The 25,860-nt window shown below is 28.8% G+C and overlaps 3 protein-coding genes across 5 annotated transcripts in view; 1 reads left to right on the top strand and 2 right to left on the bottom strand.

Annotated features, from left to right (window-relative positions):
• The window catches only part of Cda5 (Chitin deacetylase-like 5), a 58,137-nt gene extending 55,170 nt beyond the window's left edge, over window positions 1-2,967 (top strand). For all 3 annotated transcript variants that reach the window (XM_072909290.1, XM_072909289.1, XM_072909291.1), the window contains exons 14-16: window positions 308-615; window positions 1,075-1,273; window positions 1,586-2,967. In XM_072909290.1, the coding sequence (XP_072765391.1) occupies window positions 308-615; window positions 1,075-1,273; window positions 1,586-1,750 (672 nt within the window). In that variant the 3' untranslated portion in view covers window positions 1,751-2,967. The remainder of the gene's footprint in view (window positions 1-307; window positions 616-1,074; window positions 1,274-1,585) is intronic.
• A 104-nt stretch (window positions 2,968-3,071) lies between these two features.
• On the bottom strand, window positions 3,072-15,558 carry LOC140675372 (adenylate cyclase type 10). The gene is given in 27 exon segments (XM_072909750.1): window positions 3,072-3,247; window positions 3,401-3,682; window positions 3,986-4,082; window positions 4,433-4,520; window positions 4,664-4,847; window positions 5,091-5,211; window positions 5,293-5,552; window positions 7,631-7,866; window positions 8,119-8,310; window positions 8,820-9,100; window positions 9,102-9,313; window positions 9,734-9,948; window positions 10,155-10,307; window positions 10,376-10,516; window positions 10,718-10,998; window positions 11,128-11,402; window positions 11,498-11,704; window positions 12,088-12,231; window positions 12,560-12,695; window positions 12,778-12,902; window positions 13,158-13,264; window positions 13,502-13,716; window positions 13,888-14,024; window positions 14,137-14,216; window positions 14,574-14,790; window positions 15,085-15,296; window positions 15,504-15,558. Coding segments are annotated over 27 exon segments (4,809 nt in total). The 3' UTR covers window positions 3,072-3,091.
• A 3,072-nt stretch (window positions 15,559-18,630) lies between these two features.
• LOC140675193 (uncharacterized) lies at window positions 18,631-25,362 on the bottom strand. The gene is made up of 4 exons (XM_072909384.1): window positions 25,208-25,362; window positions 24,905-25,072; window positions 21,070-21,339; window positions 18,631-20,551 (listed from the first exon to the last, which is right to left on the bottom strand). Exons 3-4 carry the CDS (start codon window positions 21,321-21,323, stop codon window positions 18,769-18,771), a joined length of 2,037 nt encoding a protein of 678 aa, XP_072765485.1. The 5' UTR covers window positions 21,324-21,339; window positions 24,905-25,072; window positions 25,208-25,362; the 3' UTR covers window positions 18,631-18,768.
• Between the last annotated feature and the right edge of the window lie 498 nt (window positions 25,363-25,860).

The following is a 25,860-nucleotide window of genomic DNA, read 5'->3' as shown; positions in this document are numbered from 1 at the left end:
AAGCTTCTATTTTAAATCTCAGATAGACAGTAAACAATTTAGAGATTTAAAAAAGGAGCTTTTTTTTGACATAACTATAGATTAAATAATTTTAAAAGATAATTTAAAAGAGAGATCTTTTTGTTAAAGTATCAAATTCCTTTAAAGTATCAAAATAAATGTCAGATTGAAAATTGAGATTAAAAATAAAAAAAATTTCTATTTGAGTAGGTTTGTTTTCGATGAGATTTCTCTTGTACAAGATTACAAAAAATTTCTTTACCGTTCAAGAGATCTATTATTGTTATATAATACTATTTTGTCGCAGGTTGGAGGAAACAATATGTTCAAGATGTTGTGGGACACAAACTTCACATACGATTCTTCCATGCCAATTTATGAGAATCGACCGCCCAGTTGGCCATACACGCTGGATTACAAACTCTTCCACGACTGCATGATACCACCCTGTCCCACGAGATCCTATCCAGGATTGTGGGAAGTTCCTATGGTAATGTGGCAAGATCTCAATGGAGGTAGGTGCTCTATGGGAGATGCCTGCAGCAATCCGCCGACTCCCGACGGCGTGTACAAGATGCTCATTAAGAATTTCGAGAGGCATTACACGACTAACAGGTCGGTAAAACATTTCGCACCCACGAATACAATTGTTAAGATAAACAATCAAAAAATTATATGGTCGATTTTTTTAATCGATATCAACATGTTCTTAACATTTCGTTTTTAAACTTTTTTTAAACGATTTGACATGCAAGGCTTTTAAAATATATTGTGTGACTCAAGGAGGATCTTTAAAAATTTTTAATTTAGGAAATATATATAATAATATTAATGTACATATATAATATATTACTTTACACTAACAAAACTCAATTTTTTTTCTGCATAAAATCTGGTTATATATCAATAAATTTGAATCGAGTCAAGATCTCGCTTTAGGAAAGCTCCATCGTGTAAGTTTCTTTAAAAACAATCAATTAAAATTTTTTTATTCTTTGTAAATTATTTGTCTTAATATTTTTGCATATATATTTAGGATAAAACAGATGATTAAATTGCATTCCCACGAAATAGGGCACCTTTCGGCCTGTTCTACCATGCCGCGTGGTTCACTCAGCCACATCATAAAGAAGGCTTTATATCGTTTCTCGATACCATCGTCGCGATGGACGATGTATGGATAATTACGAATTGGCAGGCCATACAATGGATCAGGAATCCAACGCCTCTGGCGCTTTTGCACACTTTCGAACCTTTTGGATGCCATTATCCGGTAAAACTACTCACAGTTTACTGAGATTTCTGTTTTTACAAATAGCTTAATTACAATGTATTAAAATTTTCAATTATTTTCTTCAAATAAAATGTTAAACTGTTTGATTTATACTCTGACAGTTGCAATTAAAATATATTGGATGAGTATAACGTTGCAAATTAAAAATTACTTAACAAAATATTTAAAATATTAGGATTTTGATTTTCTAAAAATCTATCTTTAACAATAAGAAATGTTCATTGAGAAGTATTCTTTTACGTACGATCCCGCAATATAACTGCCATTGCATCGCGATAAATGTGTACACAGGACCGACCCAAGAAGTGCAATAACGCGAAGGTCTGCAATCTTTGGCACAAAAGTGGCGTGAGGTACATGAAGACGTGCCAAGCATGCCCGGACATTTATCCCTGGACAGGCAAGACCGGTATACGTAGCAGTCGCATCGACAACGAGGTCGACGCCCACGAATGAGCGGACGAAAGTTTCGAATTTCGTTGTGATCCTGGAGAAAATCCCGGATCGGATGAAGCCCCGGATCAACACGAATGTCCAAAAGACGCGATCGAGGGATCTTAAATGTGATCTTAATCCTTCTCATAGACATCTTTTAGATATAGATGTGCAAACAACATCCGACTCTTTCGAGCGGATGTGTTTTAAATGTTTTTTTAAATATATTTCCTTTTAGATATTTTTGACTTTTAAATATTTTAAACATCTCTTTTGGATTTTCGCGTTGTTCAGGGATGCGGCAATGCACGCGAAGGGGGAGGGGGAGACACTCTTCTGTTCGGGCAAATAATTTCAAGTATTACACGCGTGTGTTCCAAGCGGACATATGTATATTCGGGCCGAGTACGCCGATGCAAGAGTTCTACGCTGAAAAAATCTACAAAATTTTCGCGTCTACGATGGATTCTATTAAAACAATATATCTAACTACATTGAGTCTTTAACGAACAGAAACTTCTTTATATTCTTTATATCATCAGCAATAAAGTTTACGAAAAATTTATTAGTAGCAGTTTCGAATGTATCGAAAGGAAAAAATATTTAAATAGCACTTAGTATACAAACAAATAATTTATATAAACGTTGCTAAAATTGTGTCAATTTCTTCTAAGTAACAACGAATTTTGGTCGGTGCTATATGTAATGTAAATTAAATTAAGTTAAAATCAAAGTCATTATCGCGGCGAGATCGTGCGTGTAAGATCGCGTGGAGAACAGTTAAAGTGTTTATACGCACTTTCTTTTCTGTCTCTTTAAAAACCAGAAAAGAATCGATCGAACGCATCTTTCTCTTTTCTCGTGTTCTCCCCTCGACTTTTCTCTTTTGTAATGTTTCTTTTCTCTTTTTTTTGTCCTTCTCTTTCGAATCATCCTTGGCGTACTCGGCCAAATTCGGCCAAATAGAGTAATTAATTAAATCGCAGTACGTAATAATTAATCATCGAGATGTAAGCGTAAAAAACTCGGTCAGCGAAGATATCCGTATTTAAGCGAATTCGTGACACTGCTGTCGTGATTAAGATTTATCATGCGCGGAGGTCACTTTGTGGAAAAGAGGAAAAGAATCGAGGAAATTTCACCTTGACGAAGTATCGTGCGCACGAAGGGATCGTCGTGTTTATTTTCTAGAACATAAAAATGTAATATGCCTTTAATAAATAAATATTTCGCTACAACATCTACTATGTTCTTTCAACCAGCGTCTACAAGAATAATCATGAACTGTGATAAATTGGTAACGTGATAAAAAAAATAATAATAATGTATCAAATTACATTTTTAAAATATTACATTTTTTTGTTATAAATGTGAATCAGGTATTGGTAAAGGATAAAGAATAGTGGACCAGGTGTTAATGGAAAAATTTGGAATGTACTGCCAAGCTACGAAATCTGCCGATCCAGCGTACTCCACCCAGTATCGCGCCATATTATTGTAAAGCTTCTCTTTCCACGTCTGCAAGGAAAATATAGTCAAATTGTCTAGAACATTTAATTATCGACTATGTACCAATTTTTTGTAAAAGGTATTACATCAAAGATTTAATTAATTTAACTTATTCTTATGACTTAATCATAAAAGCATATTATTTTCAATTAAATTTATTACCCTTCTATTTTGTATGATCCATGCTTCCATCAGTTTGTTTCCCTGCAAGATTGCAAATTTTTGTGCTTTGTGCAGATAAAATCGGGTGGTCGATCTACAACCTCGAAGAACATTCAAATACGCCATTAGCATATACAAACATGGTTTTACGACCATCGCATGCTTGGAAACGTTTCCAAGGCATTTGATAATTTTCGATATAGCTTGAGTCAGATCATCCAATTCATCAGATTGTTTCATATTGATACAATGGAGTAGCATTAACAGATGACATTCAAGTCCCTGCACAAACAGCATTAAAACGATTGAAAAAAGGTAATCATTTTTATTTAATATCTATCGGCAATATTATTTAATAATTTATCATTGTGTGGCGATGTGATGAAAAAATTATATATCAGTGAAAGACATATTCGATAATGTTATTGAATTTTGAGACTTATTCGTAATAGATTTAAAACTATACGTTTTAAAAGTTTATCTGCAGAAGAAAATGATCGATAGGTTCTTAATTCTTATACAACAAAAAAAAAATGTATAACAATTAAAAAAAAAACGTAAATATTTAATAAATCACAAACATACCTTGATACAAGTAAAAATTTGGGAAAAATTATCGCAACTGATATCCTTTATGAATTCTTCCGCGTTGCTCGTAAACGCGTCAGTAATTATGTGTCCCCTATATACAATATCTTTTGATTAACAACTACATGTATATATATAGCATATTTCTTATAATATTTATTCAATCATTTACTTTTGGAAATTATATAAAAATATAAAAAATATATATACCTTAAAATTATAAATTTTTTTATTTACTTTTGAATGATACAGATTAATAATTTTGAGTAGAGCAACGATCTTTAAATAAAAGTATAATAATATGTATAAACTCACGGTGAACGAAGAGATTTTTAACTTGCAATTTTTAACTTATAAATAATTTGAAATTCAGTTATCTATTTTTTTATTCCCATGTTCGAGAAGAGAGAATTAATAATAAAATTAAGATAATTGAATACTTACATTCTAAGCTGGTATAACCATAGACATGACAATAAACGGCACAAACTTTGCGGATCGTGCCAAACACAAAATTTCGATTTGTCTTGAGCTGTCGTTACGTAATAATGTTTTCACGCGTGTTAAAGTAATTACGGAATGAAATAAAGTGTACATTCGTAAAAAATTATAATTAACGAGAAATTCTTTGTATAAATATTAATGCATCTTTATGAATTGTAATGTGTTTCTTACCTATACATTTTTCATAATAATTATGAAGCGTTTCGTACGAATTTAGTACTACTCCTGCATCTAGTATGAATTCTAAGGAAAGAGCGTAATACCATGTCTTGTTTGACAAATCCACGTCTTCCTCTGCTAAAAAATAAAGCTCCCGTATCAAGTCGACGGCTTCGTTGATACGCTTGGTCCATAACTAATTGAACAAGAAAGAATTAGAGAGGTAAAAAAAAATTAATAATTATACACATCTTAAATAACATAAAAGATCCAAAAACTGTCTATTAAAAAAATATCTGAAAATGTATGGAAAATACATCATCTTATATATATAATAATTTTTTACACAATGTTTTGGATCTTTTAGGAAATTTATTTGGAAAGTATAATAATATTTAAAATATTATTTCTACATAAACAAAAAAATTTTCAATAATACCATTATTTGAATTAACGATGGCACAATAACGAGTATCAATTTATTAAGATGCAATGCTCTAGAGATTTTTAAAACCTTTATACCAATATTTATAGCTTCTTCCAATTCACCTCTTAGTGCTCTGTTTTTACATATACAATTAGATTGATTCAAAAGAGAGAGAGAGATTCTCATATAAATTAATATATTTGAATTACTTAACCTAACTTGATACATCATTAGATAGATTTTTGCGATCATGGTCATTTCTTCGACGTTTTGCCAGCTAATTTTTGCTTTTATTACAGCAAGCATCGGTCTCTCAATATATTGTATTAACTCGGTATTTTTTGTGCGATGCAAAACTTGAACTGTCACGAGATATATTTCTCCTTTTTCCAAAAAATGGCCACTACTACTTGAAAAAGTCAACATGAAACTTTTCAAGGCATAAGCTTGCGCCGTCTTCAATTTATTCTCTATCTGTAAATAATTATGCAAAAATTATTATAAAACTTTTCATTATTCTGAAAATTTATTTCGATACGGAGTAACAGTTCAAAATGAGTTTAAAAATTTTTATAGGCGTAGATATATAATTAAAGAATATACTTATAAAAGTATCTGTTTCAAGGACGTTGAAAAATTCGGTATTTTGCACAACATTGGTACAGAGTATAGAGCGCTGTTGTTTATACGCGCAGTCGCTAGGTCGCAGGTCGCTTCGACCTTCACGTGGCGAGACTCGAGCAAGTAGGTCCGTATTATCTCGAGAGACGCAGTCGTAAAAAGTACTTGGAAACGTCGAACACGATTATTCGTTATGATTATTAGCGTTTATTAATCATACGATTAATTCTATAATATGTAAAAATATGGCGACAACAGCTTGTGTTTATCCAAACCTATTTCGCACAATAAATCGCGTTTGAAATTTATCATTTATTTAAATATTGTATAATATGCTTGACATTTTGTGAGATTAAAAGCGTAGAATAATATATACGAATCGCAGAATAATGAAAGGGCATGATAATTGATAATAGAAATATTGCGTGCGGGATTTGTATTCGCGTTTTCTTCTCGATCGATATCTATTGAGTAGTAATCAAAACTGGCGACATATTTTCGAATACTTTTGTGGAACTAAGTTTAATTCGTATTTATTTACATTTATTTTTTTAATAAGAAAAGTAATTAACTATACTTTTTGCGTTGTTTAATTCAATAACGAGTGAACATCGAACAATATTGGTCGCGTAAATAAGTACTGTGCAAAGTGTCACGCGTCATGAAAATTAGTGCGAGATTATAATTAATCGCGAGTGGAAGGAGCCGAATGAAGGAGCAGAAAAAAAGAAACAAGGAGAAGAATAGAAGGAGAAGGAGAAGGAAGAAAAAATTCAGGGAGAATTCAGGCGCAACAATTCGAAGAATTCGATAGCAGAGCAACACGGGGTGAGTAATACTTAATTTATTCAATTTAACTTAATTTATTCAATCTAATTTTTTCATTAATTATTAGTTAAAATCCGCAGGTAAAAAAGGAAATTGTATTATTTTAGACATTACGACAAATTGTCATCTTTTAAGTTCTTTATTTAAATAAAATTATTAATTTTTTTTAAAGAAAATTGAGAAGCACTTTTTCTAGTTAAAAAATTTAAAAAGCTAATACGATATATTATATAATGTTTAATGTGATGTCAAACGTTATAGCAAGACTTCGTGATCTGATAGGAAGTTCAATTCTAAACAAAAAATTTCCTAAAAATGGTCCAAAAATGCTTCCCTAAAATATTAATTCACAAAAACTTCTAAAATCTTATTTTTTAAATATATTCTTGCAAATATCTAGCATTTTTTAACAAAAATTACCCAAAAAAAAGTTGTAGAGAATTAAATAATCTACCGAATAAGATCAAAATATTTTTATAATGTTTCATAGGTTTTGAGTTTTAAATGTACAAAAAGTGATTTCTTCCTATGATAATATTTGTTTAAACAGTGCAAAAAAAATTTTTTTAGTGGAATAATCAGAATATGAATAATAAGAAAGATAAATGAAATATTAGTTAAGATCATAATAGTATAAATAGTATTTTTCAAAAACTCTATCGTCAATAAACCGAACAATCAATAACTAAAAAAATCATTTGACATTGTGTACATTTGAAATTAGTAAAATATTTGGTCTTACTTGGTCTCACTTGGAATATTTGGTCTCACTTTTCTACAACTTTTGTTTCAGTAATTTTTGTTAAAAAATGCTTCTTCAGATATTTGCAAGATATAAGAAAAGATAATTTTAGAGGCAGTAACTTTTTAAGAAAGCATTTTTAAACGTGTATTTATAGAAAATTTTTTGTTGGGAATTAAATTTCCTATCAGATTACAAAGTTTGGTTGCAATATTTGACCACTTTGTATATATATATATGACTGTATTAATAAGATTTACGTATTATATATTTTTCAATTTCCTTTTTTTTTCATTTTTGTTTTATCTTTAACGAACAATGACAAATTAGCTTAATCAATTTATAATAAGTTATTACATACCATATATACGACGCAAAGACGACGCAAATATGATGCCACTTCCAGTTTCTTTAGAATAACTCGTCTTGATACTTCATTAACCAACGGCGGAGCATATCGCATTTGACAATATATTTTCGATATTATACAATAACAAATAGTTTTCTTCACTTTAGCCAAAGAATTCCGCAATTTCACTGCTTTTGTATAATACTTCTTAGCCTGATCATAATTTCCCAATGCGGTATGGGCGTCGCCTGAATAATAATTAATATTACGCATTAACGATAATAAAGATATTTCTTTTCAAAATTAAGATCATAAAATAAGTAAATTGCGAAAATTCATGAGGTTTATGTTGGTTATTTTATACGATGATTTAAATTACATTATTTCTCTAGTAATTATAATGGAATAGGCTTTATTCAAATTAAACAATGATGCATATACTCGAAAAATTTAACAAACTCCCGCTCTTCAGAAATAAATAATATACAATAAATACAGACCCATTAAAGTTAGGATAATTCCCTTATTTGTGATATTTTTTTCTACATTGTCATCTGTCCATTCGGCTATCTCGATAGCTTCATTCTTTTCAGTAGCAATTGAAAGCAATTTAATGGCATAAAGTGGTTGCATAGTTGTGATCAGACCGGCACTGTATTCCATAAAGAAATCGATCAATTTATCAATTTCTCCTAAAATAAATCAATAATTATATATATATATATATATATATAATTGGATTATATTGCGTCTCTCGTACATAAAACTGTGTAAAAACGTACAAGCTCATCTTGAAAATTAAATAAAATAAAATAAGGCATATGGGAGCCAGCGCTGTAATTATCGAGCGTACTTTATTATATATATTTATTACATGTATTAAACAATTCTAAATGATCACTAAATATATGTGCTGAAGATGGCCCAAAGAAAGGGTTCGAAACATTCACATATTTAGTAATTATTATTTAGAATTGTTTAATATAGAAAATAAAGTACGTGCGATAATTACAGCGCTGACTCTCATATGCCTTTTTGTTATTTTATTTTATAGAACTGTGTGTAACAAAAAGTATTGTTTTGTAATAAGCAAGATAATTTCAGAGCATCTCGATGGATTAGTACTATAAGAATAACAGACCTTTTACATATTGAAATGTTCCTAAACTATCCTTAAACAGTAAAAATCTCGTAATTTTACCACAGTTTTCAATGTGCCGCTGTAACCTCCAGAAAAGATGACTAATAACACTGTCGCATTGACAGTTGCGATAATCGATGTGACTAAATTCATCCAAGTAGTTTAGAGGAGTTTTTGCCGGTTCTGGAGCGACACTCGCAGGGCGTTTCCAAAACCTTAACGATTCGTTTATTAAACTAACTTCTTTAGCTTTTTCTTCCTCTTTTGGAGCTATTGTGAGAATATATATAATAGTAATAGAATTCGTCAAAGATCCCTTAAAAATGATAAATGGATTATTGGCAACCTCTCTCCTCTTCGTCAGGTATGTCGAGATAGGTCGGCATGATAGATACTCTGCGAACATCAACTGGGCGCTCTTCCTTTTTCAATGGGCTAATTGCCTTCGTGGGAACTATACTTGATTTCGTGGACATTGATTTGTTATTTCGATTTGCAATAAGGGTTCGATGACGAACCAGCGAAACTGAAGGCAAATGTGATGGGGTTTCTTCCTGTGAGAGTAGGGAATATTAATCAGAGTAAATTTTCTAAAAATAAAAATACACTCCATAAATAACAAACGAGTAAAAGACATTGAAAATTAATTGTGTGAATTTAATTATGTAAAATCGTGAATTTTTTATTTTTTCAATGACAAACTAATTTATTATATTGTTATATTGCTTTCGTGAACAATATATTGCAAAGAAAAGAGCAATCGGAATTTTGAAAAACTCTATTAGCACTCAGCAATTAAACATTTAGAATTGAAGTTTTTTTAAATTGTATATACTTAACAATATGAAGCCAATGATATAATTTGCAAAGAAAAAATTAATTTTGTAAAAACGAGTCAATGCTTTTTAAGCTACATATTATTTGTGAGATACACTCAATGAGAGTACATTAATCATCGTTCACATTTGTTTAACCTCGGTAAATTTATCCTTGCTGGGAACTCGCAAAAAATGATCATTTCCACAGGAATTGCACTTTCGTGCGTCCAAACCGTATAACTTGACCGCTCTCACGTGATGATCTTGTTTTTCTTCATTTGATTGCATATTGTATACGATGCTGCGAAATAAGTCGACTTTGAACTCCAGCATTTTGCAGTGCGCGTAAAGAGGCGAGGATAAAATGGTAGCTTCTAGAATAAAAACGCACAAGTATTTGCTCAATCAAGAAATCAAGAAACCGATAAGAAAATAAGCAAATCAGCGTCTACATAATTATTGATATTATTTCTGTAAATCAACTTTTATTCAAATTTTTCTTATGAAAAATTTTACAAGACGCTATTATTTTTTTAAAAGTGAAGATCAAATATTAAATATTTATAATTGAGCTAACGTGAATGATAGCAATGACAAGACACTAAATGATGCATATCAGAGAACGTTCTTCGCTTCTTGTCTATACAGTAGATAAGATCCTCGGTGTGGAAGTCTCGCCGTTGAAGCGAGGCGCATTCTAATATTCGTATTCGAATCATCTCGGAAACAGCTACGGAATTGCAAGATTCATGTAAGCTAGAGCGCATACAAATACATCATGAATTAATGAATACTCACCGCTGAGAGTATGAGGTGGAATTGAGTTCGGTATTACGTTTTCCAGCATGCTTCGTTTAAACGCTTTGCCTAACGTAGCAGCGCAATTAATTAAACTATGCTCGTACGGATTCATCTTATTGTAGATCTCGCCCATTAATTCTACACTAAACAAGTCTTTATTTAAAAATTATTGTAAATGAATAATTCTCAAATGAATTCAGTACGATTCACGAGAAACTCCGTATACTTCAAAATATCATCATGGACTTAATCATTCGTTGCAAACATTGTGAAAAACTAAAAAATTTATTTTTAAAAAAAGAAGAAAGAAGATTGAAAAAATAATAACATAAGATTTGCCTTTCATGTCGCGATCTATATCAACAATCTTGAAGTAATTCTCATTCGTGACACAGATATCCAATTCGCTTATCTGCGACCAGTGTAAAGGTGGTGTAAGTTCGTCAGGCGTCAGATCGATAGGCAATTTTGTTACCAGAGAAGTATCCGCAAAAAAGAGATCATATCGTTTCGCTTTGTCGGGCGATGTCTTGATGAAGTCTAAACCATTACTCTGAAGTATCAATGTCAGCAATGTTTCGCACCATCCAATATGGCCGTCCTTGCGCCTCTGTAAATCTCTAAAAGAATTCTATCATTATTTTAACAACGCATGATATCAAAATTTTTGCTGTCAAACCGTCGAAGAATTATCTCTAAAATTATTACATCAGCTAAAATGTGCAAAAATAAATGGTAGTGGACGATACCTGTTTAATTTTCTGGGTATCGCAAAGACATTCAAGAATTGACACGCAAATGTTGGAAGTAGATTTACATTCAGACCTAGCAGAATACGCTTCATGAATCTTTTATCTTTGTAGATTTCTACTTCCACGTGGGATAGTTCTTCCCACGAATTCGGTTTCAACATTGTCATCGCCACGATAATGTTGTTGTTATTAAGAGCTGATGATAGAAATTGCCAAGACATGTAATCCATGTGCTGAATGTCATCGAGCAAAATGCAGATTTTTATTTTTAACTGCGAGAAGTGAAGGACCATACGTTCAATTTGCGTGGAAACAATTTTAAGATAATGTCATATCATTTATTTGAGACAAGATAACGAGATATTACCTGCTTCAGTATCATTTCAAAAATATTAAGAGTCTTTATGTGACGCTGCAAATGGGACTCCGAGCAATAAACGTCAGAAAGAGGAAAATGAACTCTCATTAAAACGTTGAGATAACAGAAATCTTTTAGAGCAAGCACCTTGCCTAATTTAAGAAGCAATGTCTTTTCACGCTCTTCGACCGTGTCACAATCCTCGGCTTCAAATATCTGTTCAAAAGAAGGATTCAAAGAGATTTATCTCCATAATAACTAGATATAATAAAAGAACAAATAGAGAATCGAAAATTTAATTTGTCTAATTATTAAAATGGCCAATTTGTTTATATAATTTTCTTTCTATACTTTATTATTTTTTTATAATAGAGTTAACCTATTTATATCAAAAATAAAAAATTTTTAATTAATAAAAAGATATAGACAAATTTTCTATATTTTTGTATTTAAAAATTAATTTTTTCTTTCTTTCTACTTCTATTTTCATAGTTAAAAATTTATATGTTTACAGAATATATTTCTATCAATTTTTCTTAATTTATTTATCTTTGTCATTTGTTAAATATATAGAATAAAGTAAACCAAATATTCCATACTTGCAGCATAATATGATATATAACCGAGTACGCCTTATCTGCGTACGTTACGTGAAGAGACAGTTTAATTGGTTTTATTTGTCTGTTGTAAACGCTCTTAACAAAAGCATCTAAAAGCCTTGATTTTCCTGATCTTTCAGAACCCTAAATTAATAATCAATCGATTTTAATGCATGCAAAACAGATGCATTAGTTTGATTCCTGAGTATTGCTTTTTATCGTCATACGCATAAAGCAATGTAATTGTATACTTATCTCAATATTATTATAATATAATTATAATATAAATATAATTATATTTATAAAAATTTAGATTATATAATTATATATTTACGTTATTACATATTATAATTTAAAATAATTAATTATTATAATTATAATATTAAAAGTGATATAATACAAGCGTAAATCGTGGTAGCTTTGATTAAGAATTACAGACACTCACTTGATTCTCGAAGAATATAAATCGTACCTCAATTAACAGTCCCGAATATTTCTGATCTGTCACTCCGATCTCGTCCAAAATATCGTCAAAGCACTCCAATTCTTGCATTCTATCCAAAATAGGATAACAATAGTCCAAAGATATAGTTATGTCTTTTCTCATCCTATACGAACATCAGGGGAGAATATGTTTTACATATTTTGCAATTCAGGCAAAAGATTTATATTACAGATTTAAATCCTCACGGCTTATCACCAAGATATTCGTAGACGTGAAATTTGTCTAATCGTCCGAATATTCTCACTCCTCGAGAGCGAAACTGATACTTTTTTAAGTTGCTGTGCATTACAGTGTCATAGTCACAAGAAACCTATTCAAAAACGTAATTTGAGTACAAGAAATGCATTTATCCTGATATTTACATAATTTTTTCAATTGTCATGAAAGTGAAATTGAAAACAATATAACTAAATATTTCTGGAGGAAGAGAGAGCGGAATATATTATTTTCGCATGCTATTATTAATACACAAAATTTAAAAAAATAATTATCTTAAGCGCATTAGCTAATTTTTTTTAGATATAAACTAAATTTAGATATCTCAAAATCATAAGCCAATTATAACCTTATTGTAGGAAATAACCATTATTTTCATAACTTTAGTGACAGGTGGTCCGATAATCGCGTAATATTTTCTAGCGATATCTCCGACTACGCCACAGTAAGCCATTCCTAAAGTAAAATTAATAATACAAATGTATTTGTAAACGCAACTTTTACACATTATATTGTTTTGTTGTAATATAATTGAAACAACATTTATACACACTTAAGTAATAATTTAAAATATACTTATAGAGCTATTAGCCTTATTCCTGTTTTAATTTTTTTTGACAGGGATAATAAAAAATAGCAAAAAAATTAAATAAATCTATAAAAAAATATACACTTGTCTTGCAAAAGTTATACCTGTTGAAACGCCTACGAATACGCTTTGAATTCCGGCCATGTCTTTTATTGTTTGCAATGCGTGCATCGCGAAAGTAATCCCCTTTGTGCAAGGTTCATCTATTTTAAACGGGTCGTCGTCATCGGATCCACGTATTCCAAATACAATACAAAAGAGAATATTTTTTTCGTATAGATTCATCGTGTTAATGCAACCTGCGTATTGCGTAACTATGCTAAATAAATATTAAAATAAATAATAGTTTTCTCTCTCTTGTTCTTTCGATAAAGGTAATAATAATATTATTGCTAAAAACAGCTACATATACTATATTAATTATGAAAATAAATGTTTATTTTATATATTATTTATTTATAATATTATCTGCAGTCAATATTCGTGATACCTGTGTAAAAGTATAAAGCATTTATCAACCAAAAGAATTAATTCGTTGTTTGGAGATTTGTTAGGAACAATATCGAGGGATACCACTGTAATTCGTCTGACCTCCGCCAAAAGTCTTAACGATATACCCTTTTCGATCTATGAGAAGAATATTTAATAAGTAATAAATTAAATTATTAACCGAAATAAAATGCAGTATATTCGCATATTCTTCTCTCTTTTATCACAGCCAAAATAATGTAAATGGTACCTGTTGAATCACCGGCTTTATCAAATAACTTCTCAACTGCACAGCGAAATTTGGATTTTCCTCTGCTATCGCAGAAATCGCTGTTGATGGCATTCAATGTAAGCAATGCACTTTTAAAACAATGACTAAATAGGGCTCGTAGGCAGCATTTTAAAAAATAAGAAATAAAAAAAGTCAATAATTATTTATTAATTAAAGATTTACGAGCTAAAAATCCTGATAGTCACATGAAAAAAATTGTTATACGCGCGGACAAAAAACAAATTAATCTCTTTAGTGAAATGGGAAAATTTAGTTATAATATAATTATAAATAAGAAATGCGAAGAAAAATTATATATAAAAAATGTAGTAAATTTATTGAAGTTCAGAAATTTAAATACCTAGATGAATGTTTTTACCGACAAATTTCAAATAATAATCTCTTATTTGTTTCACCTGTAGAAGTTTTTTTTTTCGTATCGGCGATTGCTGTCTCGGAGAATAGTTTCCCGTTGATAGATATACGTGCTCTGTAAGGTGACGATGGTCTGATAGGTGGCGTTACAGATTTTCTTTCTATGACTTTTTCTTTTTTTATTTCTTTCGAAATAGTAGGAACATTCGATATCGGTGTCTTTAATTTTGCATCTGGTTGCTTTAATACTCTTACTATCTGTGATTATTGAAAAAAATCTTGCTGTACATTGAATGTTAATTGCACCTGACGCATTAATTTGCCAATTGTTGTAACTTAATAGCATCTTATTTATTTCCTTTCAATTCCTAATGAGAATGATTCTTGTACCGTTATAATGTCTCTTTAATAAATATAAATCTTTGAATTATAAAAATTATAGAAATTCAGACTTATGATCTTGACACAAAATTGTGGTACACTGATATTAATCTTTAGTTAAAAAAAAATTACAAAAAAACCTATTATTTATAGATTACAATTGAAGTGTACCTTGATATTGTATGGATTTTTGATTACGTATTCGTATTCACTCGGTGTACAATGCTGCCACGCGCTCAAGGTTATTATCAAATCATTTGCTAGAGAAATCTTGTTGGCTTGTTTTAGCTCTTCAATCGGCAAACCAAAAATCACAAAATGCCGAGCTTCACTATTACCGATCACTGAGAACGTTACATCTCCGACCGAAATTGCTATATTTACTATTATTAAAAATTTTGGAATATTAAAGACATGATTGAAAGACGAAAAAAACATTTATAAATGCATCTTAAATCAACTAAAAATATAAATCTATATTTTTAAATTTGTTTTGTCTTATATAATTTTAATCTAATTTTTGTTTATTTAAAATCATATTTTATTTAAACTCAACGCGAATATTATAAATGCATTCTTATGACAAATACCTTTAAAAATTTCATCAGCATCTTCCAGGGCTACTACAGAGTTTTGTACACACATTGCGCATATAATTACCTTTTGTACCACATTAAACATAAACTCATCATCGCTTACTTTCCATGCAGCTAATAATCCCTGAGCTATATGTTTAATTTGTTATCTACTTCAAAAGAATCGAAGCTAAAAGATAAGCGTATCAGTGAGAGATCATCAATAAACTTTTAAAAATTTACGTGCGTATTTCTCATGTGTAATCATATAAAATAATTATATATTTTTTTTAATTATATTTTTATCAATCTATACAATTATCATCTATAATTAAAATTAAAAGTTATTCTTATAATTAATAACATATCAATTTAAATAATTATTTTTTAAATTAAATATTCTTCATTTACATACATATTAATGTTAGAAACAAATTTTTCACTTAAAATTAATATATAAAAGAAAAAAATAGAAAAAACGATAAAAGGAAACGTTATGTATATATATAAAAGAGTAAATACATATTAATTATTATCTAAAAGAGAAATATGCAAAATTGATATAAAATATGCAAAATTATATTTTTATTTGACAAATCATTTATTACTAAAAATATTTTCTAATTATTCTCTCATTCACTGATACGTATGCCTTAACTCGAGCAATATTCTCACCAGAAAATTTCAGTATATCTCCCTTGTTGCAATATATTTCATGAACTACGATGTAAACGTAATTATTTAATATTGTAGTTAAGGCTGGACTTCCCCCTTTTTTATCATAAGTATACTTCTTAAACAACGTGGAAAAACCTACCGTTACATTAAACGTACGATATTAAATAGTATGTCAATTTAAAAAAAGATTCCGAGAGAAAGAAAAAATAATTATTATCTACTTCTACTAATTATGAAAAAATTAAAATTTATGTGAATGAAATACTACGAAGAACTAACCTGAAACATTTAGAAACATTAAAACAGCTTGAAAGCTTCGAAAACTTTTATCTGACAAATCAGTGTAGACTATTTCGTCGGGAACAAAAGTTGCCATAAGATGTATCTGCTCGTCTACATTACGCAAATACAACGCCTAAAATTATAAATAAAAGTTTGAATATATAATATATACTAAATATATGAAAGCATTCTAAATACACATGGAGTGTCTTAAATACATAAAATTTATAAAATTAAAATTTAGATTAGACACTAGAGGATTGTAAGATAAGGAAATACACATCGTAGAGGATTCGGATCTAACCTGTTTTAATGTCAAACTATCTTTTTTAAAAATAGGACCAAACAAATCTGGAGTCCAAGCAGTGCCAAGATTTTCTTCATTTATTGAATTATATGCCATTATTTATAATATGTTTTAATAATCTAATGATACACATATGTCTATATATATATATATATATATATATATATGTATATACATATAATTGTCGTATTAAAAAAATATATTACTCTTTACATAAGAAATGAATATCAATTACAATCGATTTCAATATGAAATATTGACTGCACATTGACTATATATAATATTATTAATATCTATACCTATATTTATATATCTATGTATATATATGTATATATACATATATACATATATTTTATATATGTATATATAATATAATTATATATTATATATTAATACACATGTATAATTAATATGTATATTATAGATATATATATATGTGTGTGTGTGTGTGTATGTGTGTTATACAATATATATAACATATATATAATCCTAACTCTTTGGTATAATTAATGTTTCATATGCAGCAATAATTTTTCAATAATTTTTTCAAAAAATATACACAAATTCTAAAATACATAGTTATGTATTTTATAGTATAAGTTTTTCAAAATAAAACAATTAAGATTACAATAAAACAATTAAGACATTACAATAAAGATATAAAAGAAAATTCTCTCATCACAAAGTTAATGCTGTATCGTTGTATAACAATAGAAATCATTTTAATCTTTTTTAAAACTATGGTCAAACATTCTGCGTCCCTGTTGTGACAACATTTTTATATATAATATTATAACAAAGAATTAGTATTATATATATATATATATAATATTAATTCTCGATGTACAATCAATATTTTGCCATTTTGTAAAGAATTATATTTTTTTTATAATATGACAATTATATATATATATATGTCATTATATTATTAAGACATATATTATAAATAATGATATATAATTCAATAAATAAAGAAAAAAAATCTTATCACAGCTTGGACGCTATTATATAAATTTGTTTGATCCTATTTCAAAAAAGATATTTATGATCCTTTATTACGCAATGTCAGTTTTAATTTTCTATATTTAATGCTTTAAATGCTTCATGTACATTTAATATATATACATATAACAGATTAAGGATTTTAAAGAAAGATTTTTTTTGGAAATTTACGTATTCATTGTTTAAGTTTTTTGTTTTTATTTTTAATCGTTAATATTATTCAAAGACAGTAGAAATAAAATTGAGAAAAGGCAACAAAGTAAAAATAAAGAATAATCTAAAAATCTAATACAACGCATAAAAACGTTAAAAATGAACTTGATATTATATTCAATGATACATTGTTATAATCTGTTTTGAAAAACTTATATCTCGGATTTGTATAAACTTTTTTGGAAAAATTATTAATTTGTATCATGTTCATACGCATAATTACGCATATCATACATAGCAAAAAAAAAAATAAATAAAGATAATTTTAACTTTATAATGTATCAAAAAATTCATAATTTCGAGGAATGTTAAATTGAAGGCATTATCGTAAAGTAATACTGAAAAAATTAAATTAAGAAGTAATAGATATATATTACTTGTAAAAGAAAAAAAAATAATTTACAAGAGAGAGGACTCAACCCTCTTTTTCGTTCAATTTGATTATTTTTTTCCAGATATTGAAACTATTATTTTTCTTGTGTTACTTTTGCATAGGTAAATTTTGTTGTAATTTTTATTATTATAAAAATACTATAATTAACGTTGAAAATATACCCGCGATAATTGCAATAAGAGTTTCAATACCTGTTCGTCATATTCTCTTAGCTCATTATGCTAAATTGCGTCTACATATGTAAAGTGTCTTTATTTTTTTATAGAGTTATTATTAAGGTACTAAATGTTATAATATTTATAACAGTTTTCATGTTTTAATTTTTTTTCCTAAATAATAGGAATAAGTAGTAATAGTACACACAATAAATAAATATTGACATTTCTTCATATTAGTCTTGAATTCTAGTGTTTTCCACGAATAAGATGACTATTAAAATCTAAACTGTCAATGCATCTTTTACCGCACGAATTACACGTATAGGGATCATTAATTGTGTGAAAATCCATATGCATAGTATGCATAAACTTGTTTCCGAACGTAAGGTCACAGTATTTGCAGTTGTTATTTAATTTTATATTGTTTACTGTGACATTAATCTGCCTTTGCAAACCACTGTCCATCGGAGACTCAAAAGATTCAATTTTATTCCGTTCCGTGTTCTCTTCTCTCGTGAATCGTGTCTGCGCTTTAGTTTTACGTTTGGTAGCACCAGTAATCTTGAATTTACTGATGCTCAATGGTTTATTTAGAATCTTGTTTTCCTGTGTTTGCGACTGGGATTCTAGTTCCTCGGATGTTGAGATGTTGTTATAAATTTTATTGGAAGAACCAGTTTCATTATTGTCAGTTGAATTGAAGTAATTATTATTGCCACTCGTAGCCATATCATCCAGTTCTTCCGATTCAGCCTTTCGTTTGTTGGATATTAAAGCTTGGTTAGTATATTTTTTGTAATTAGAAGGACCAGCTTCATTGTCAGGTATTTTGAAATTAGTACGGTTTATTGTAGGAATATACTGAGTTTCTGATTGATTTTCCAATTCGTTGCATGTCGAGAGTCTGTTTGTATTATTGTTGATATTATAGTTAGCATTGTTCTTATTGTTACTAGGACCGGCTTCAATATCATTAATTATTTTAAAATTGTTATGGTCAATCTTACTTATTTGTTCGATGTGTAACTTTATCATTTTATGCATAAGAAACAAAGAATTTAAACGATTCTGTGGGTCGATCGTCTGTATATTCATATAGGGTGTTATGTCGCCAAACAGATTTTTAAACACTAAGCTCACATAGTTCCAAGAGGTCGGATTTTGACTGTTGTTCCAATTGAGAATCATGTCTGTTATATAATTATTCAACTCGTATAGGACGTTAAATAACGAATACGTTGATAAATTCGACTGGTTTCTATTGTTGTTGATGTGACTATCTGGCTCAACTGATTGTAGCTGCTGTTGAGTCTCAGAATGAGAGACTAGCGTTTCATGTGGTTCTGGAGAAGCTGATGAACTCGACTGATTGAGGTCACTCTGATCCGATTTGTCGTAATTTTTAGTAGTGATGTTCTGTCTAGGTTTGCGTTTTTTGCTGTATATATCAATAAAGGCCGTTTGATTTTGCGTGCCGTCTTCATTCAGCACCGTCACATTAGTATGATTTTTCTCTTTCATGTGCTTCTTCATCGCGTGGAGTAATCTGGCTTTAAAATTACAGTCTTGGCAATTGTACTGAAAGACTTTCCAATGACGTACCATGTGACTATTTAACATTGACTTAGCTACGCAATTATACGTACAGTCAGGTTCCTCGCATTTGAAAGGTCTGAGTTTAGTGTGATCACCAAGCCAATGGTAAACCATATGATGTTTCGGCTCGGTAACGAATGGACAAAGACGACAGACAAGAGGATATTTGTGATTCTTACGCATGTGCATCCAAAGCTCCTTCTTCGTTTCTGTCACATCGTATCCCTCAGTCGTTACAAAGTCGCAGTCATTGTGTTTGCATCTTTTAGGTTTAACGTTTTTGCGTCGTTTCTTCTTCTTGCTTTGGATTCCTTCGAGAGAATTATCTCCGTTGTGAAAAGATTCGGCATTCAACGCCTGCGCTGAATCGATTTCGAAGTCTGAATCGTTGATTCTTTTGCAGTGCACGATTATATGGTGATAATATTGAAATCTGTAAAAAGGTGTACAATTTAGAAAAAAATTAATTTGTTTTTGAGTTTTGCTAAATAATAACTAATGTATATGTGTAATTATATGTATATTAATGTACAATTTGAAAAAAAAACGTTATTTCTTATTTTATTAACGTATGATGATCAATTATATATCGAGAATTAATTGAATAAATTGTACATTGATTGTAATTCAATATTAATTTGCAGGCGTTGCAGATAATTTAATAAGTTTTTATAAAATATATCGATCTCATTAAAATATTTAACCTTGTATCTACCTATTATACAAACATAATACAGATGTACATTTCATACACACACACACACACACACACACACACACACACACACACACACACACAATATATATATATATATATATATTATTTACTTTAACAAAAACTTATTTTATGTATTTTTCCACAACATTCCTCTTACATGATTAATTTATCTTGCAATATATTTAATATTCAAAATTGTATATAAAAGATCAATTATAAATTATAATACTTACAATCTTTTGGGTCTGAATTCACACAATTCACATTTCACGGAACCCGTGAAAACGTGATCAACATCACCTCGCTTTTGAAAAGCTTCTGTTTCGGATCTGATCAATTCGGAGTAGTTCATATTTGTTGATTCATTTGTAGGCGATTGTTGAAAACAACTGGGATGGGACACCGTTTCATTCCGTTCACCTTCTAATCTGATGCCCAGAGGTGAACACCCAATGCCAGAATCATCATTCCCATGCTTTTCTGACATCTCTTTCTATAAGTTTCTATAATATGCAGTAATTAAAAAAAAATTTGAAGAATTTCTTTTATTAAAAGATAAGTGAGTTAAAATTAAAGAATTTAATACAAAATCAAGTTTTAATTGTCAAAGGACAAGCACACACATATTTGAATCAAGATAAAACAACTAAATTATAAATTTTTCTCTCTCTGTTTCCTGTTTTTACTTATTTTTACCTTCTCTTGACTATGTAAATTTATTAGGCAACAATTTTTTTTCTAAAAATATTTGTCACGTATAAAAAATATATATATAATATTGATATATATGTATAATATTAATATTAATATTAATATTACAATATATGTATTTTTGAACATATATACATATATATAATAAGTGGATATATATATAGAGCAAAGTGCATACACAGATAAATTGGATTTTATACTTAAGTTTCTTTTAAACAGTTTCTTTTAAAAGAATTTAATGCCTATTATATTTTTAAAATGTAAATATATTGTGTCATATAATGATAAAGTTAAGAGTATAAAGTAGAATTTACATTAAAAATATTTATTTGCAAGAAATTTGTTTTTATGCTCTGAAAAAACATAATTCTTATTTGATAATTAATTTTAAAAAGTTGCATTTTTATTCGCATATAATAACATGTATCTTACAAAGTAAGAATAAATAAAGAAAAAAAGGAAAACATGAAGCAGATACTCAAAGATGGAAGAAAATGTTTCATAGCTTGAGCTTCGAAAACTCGATATCAATACGACTTCCATCGTATTCATGCCGACATTTTGTTATCTGCAAAAGGGGAAGGGTCCAGAGAATGAGAAGGATACAGTACGCAATAGTGCGGAGATTTAGAGTGATAGAAAGAGAAACAAAGTTTAATCGGGGGGGTTGCACGATTACTCACCACGCTTCTATCATCTAAAGCGAACGAATGGTAGCGCTGTTTCTCTGCTATCATTGATTTAACACATAGTGAATTATTATTTTATAGTATTTCACATTTTTTTTTACTATTTTCAAATCAATAAAATCCGGAGATAAGATAAAGTAATTATCACGTAAGATCGTACGCGCAACAAAAAGTTTAGATTAAAAAATTCTATTTTTCATAATTAACACAATTATTATTTTACAAAATTACTAAAAAATTATTAAAATATAAAAATATAATTAATATTATTATATAAATAAATTTTTATTTGTATAATATATAATATATAACATATAAACATGATTATCTACTGTTCATTTATTATATCCTTATTTTTTATATTATTTATTTCTTAGCTAACTCTTTTCTTTTCCGCTTTTTAGTAAAATGTAATTTAATAAATATAATTTAAACGCAAATTGTTATTAAAATTGTTTAATGATTATTTAAGAATATATTTATAAGAATATAATTTGATTATATACGATAATAAAATAATAGAGCCTTTGCTGTAATTAAAAAAATTTTGTTCCATTAAGAGAGCACATTTTTTTACATTATGTGAACTTCTTATGATTTAACTAATTTTATTTTTATTCTTATTTTGCTTCGCGTATTGTTATGTATTTTTAAACATGTGTTAAATAAAAGATTTACGATGTTTCTCTTTTAAGACAAAGCAGTCAATTCATTGATCGGATTGATTTGGTTATTCGGTGAATATCTCTTTTAGAATGTGAAAAATCTCCCTGTCATTGTGAAACTCTTATTCATAGCAGGGATCCATTATGACTAGCTATAAAACTTGACAATTCTTTTTTTGAAATAGTTTTTTGCAAAACACTTTTTCTTGCATACGTTATACGAGAGAGAAACTAAAGAAGAGTTCAAGCATAACAAATATATATTAAATGGACCAAACAACTTTCTTAAGAAAACACGAATAAATGCTCGCAAGTTTGATGATAAGATTAATAATTGTATTTTATGTCATCACATAAAATGAGATGTTCTCTTTAGCTAAAACATATGCATATGTAATCTTTCAAATGTAGAATTACTTTTTTTATTATTTCTATAAACAAATTTGAACTTTATCAAGTAGTGTAATTTGAAAGATAATTAATTAAAGTTGTATAACTATGATCTAAAAAAAATGACTAACTAAAATATCCAAACGTTTACTTTTTTATCACACGTTTGTTTTCTATACAGATTGTTTATTGTTCATTACATACTTTTTCTATAAAATAAGCCTTTTTACGAAAAAACTTTTTACAAAAAGCCACAGTTAGCTATCAAGATTCGACGCTAAAATATATTGTAAAAAGGTTTAATCTACAGAAAGCCTGTAATATATATGATTTCATATATATATATATATAAAGATTTTGATGCGATTTTAATGCTATCTACATTTCGTCACTATTGCTTAGATTTTGGAATGAGAATAAATAGCTTTAATTGGGAATACGAGTACGTAATTATGAAATTAATAATCATATGTTCAATTATGAAACAAGTAATTGCTTCTTGTAATGTCTTGCAAAATTATATGCTTGAATATAAAAAAATTTGATATTTATGGCAATTGCAATAATGAGTCGGAATATACTTGAAAGTTCATAATGTGATTTCGTAGCTGATTAAAATGCCTTATTTAATCAATAAATGTCATTATCTACCAAAAAAATATATTTTTGTTCGTTTATAAAGGAAAGAAAAAATTACTTATATTTCGTTAAAAATGACACATTTTGATATTATGAAAATCAATAAATCATTCAATCAACGAACATTTTTCTTGAAAAATTTGATAATTTTGATTTCTGACTTTAAAATTTCAAATGAACAACGCTTTCGTTTAGAGGTCAAAACGACGATGGTATTTTCAAATTCCAAATGAGTCATACTTCTCAAGACCATAACAATAAATAGAAAAACATACGACAAAGCGACGATATACATACATTGGAAATTTCAATTGGCGATACGAGATAAGACAGACGTGGATATGACGAGGAAAAATTGCTAAACAACATTAATGTGTAGCGTCAATGAAAAATTAATAAATTTATAATATATATATTAAATGTATCGAGCAACTTTGAGTAGAAGAATAGCATTATAATTGGGTAATTTTAATTGTTTTAGAAAAAAAAAATTAATAAATTTCTTGTCAAAAAATCGAATATACTTTAATATTAGATATTTTCATAATAATATCAAGGCGTTTAAATTGAAACAATTTATCTTGATTTCTCTTTTTTTAAACCTCTTTTATAAAAATAAAAGGTAAAACAAACGCAAGCAAAAAAATATTTTTACACGAGACAACAATTGCGCGGATAAATTTTAGGTATGTTTTGAGTATGTATGTTATAAACAGAATTAACCAGATAGTTACAACTATATTGCTATTTTAATTTCAGCTCATTTTAAACGATTCATAATTCATGACAGATTCAGAACAGAATTCTATTTTAATAATTTTGTATCATGTAATATATAATTAAAGGACATTAAAAAAAGCATCATGTGTATATACATATAAAAAATGTAATACATATATCTGAGAATATTTGGTCATCACTTTTATAAATCGTTTAAAGCAAATTTTAATCAAGATTAAATGATCATATTATACCTTGTTTTATTGTCAGCTGATCACGTTTATCAAAAATGAGTTTTGTTATTGTCGGCGCTTATGTTCTCGGCAGCATCTCGTTTCTTCTTTCCAGATGAAAATCACACAGATCACAAAATATTGATAAAAAATTGTGACACAGCGTATCTCGAAATAGTTATTAGTTTACTGAAATAATTTGTTTTTCTCACTAAATAGAAGCGATCAGGAAGTTGCTGATATGTCACAAACAGATTTTTCGTGGAACACGAAAAAGTTTACGCTGTTTATTCTTTCATGTAGCGATAATAATCGAATACTCACGTTGAAATCGTCTTTCTAAAGCAGGTATCTCTATTAAAGTGTACGATATGCTATGACTCTATAAATGACAACCTATAAATGATCACGACCGATTCTACGAGTAACGGAATAGTAATCTTCAGCTAAGCGTTCAGAAGAATTCTGAAAGAATTTTAGGTCTCATACGTATATCACTGAAGGGGCAGTTACCCTCTCTCCACAGTTCCCTTAACCAATCATGATACAGTTTCCCCCTCGAACATTCATGAACAGGATATTTGCAGCCCCTGATCCCCACTTTCAACCGGTGGCCGGTTCGTCAACCGACTAACGATTCATTGGTGCTCACTGTACATTTTTTATGAAATACAACTGTTCACTCCTACCGTTTGAAATAAACGAATCCGCTATGTTTTTAGCAACTTCTCTACTGTTATGCGTCAGTTATGTCACACCGGTTACGTCACGCTTTTTACCACGTGAAAACTTACGTCTCTTTTACTCTTCTTTAGTTTCTTGATAATTTTGACAAGAGTCCGTATTATAAACGTAACGAATTTTTAATATTTGTCTCTGAGAATTTAGTATAATTAAATTAAATATTATTTTTATAATTAAATATTATTATCCAGTTACTTGGTTTCTTGTACTAATTTCTTATGAAATCCAGATAT

This window comes from Anoplolepis gracilipes, chromosome 17, assembly GCF_047496725.1.
Source record: "Anoplolepis gracilipes chromosome 17, ASM4749672v1, whole genome shotgun sequence".
In the NCBI taxonomy this organism is placed as follows: domain Eukaryota; kingdom Metazoa; phylum Arthropoda; class Insecta; order Hymenoptera; family Formicidae; genus Anoplolepis; species Anoplolepis gracilipes.
The sequence above is the reverse complement of the archived record's forward strand: the minus strand, read 5'-3'. Positions and strand labels throughout refer to the sequence as shown.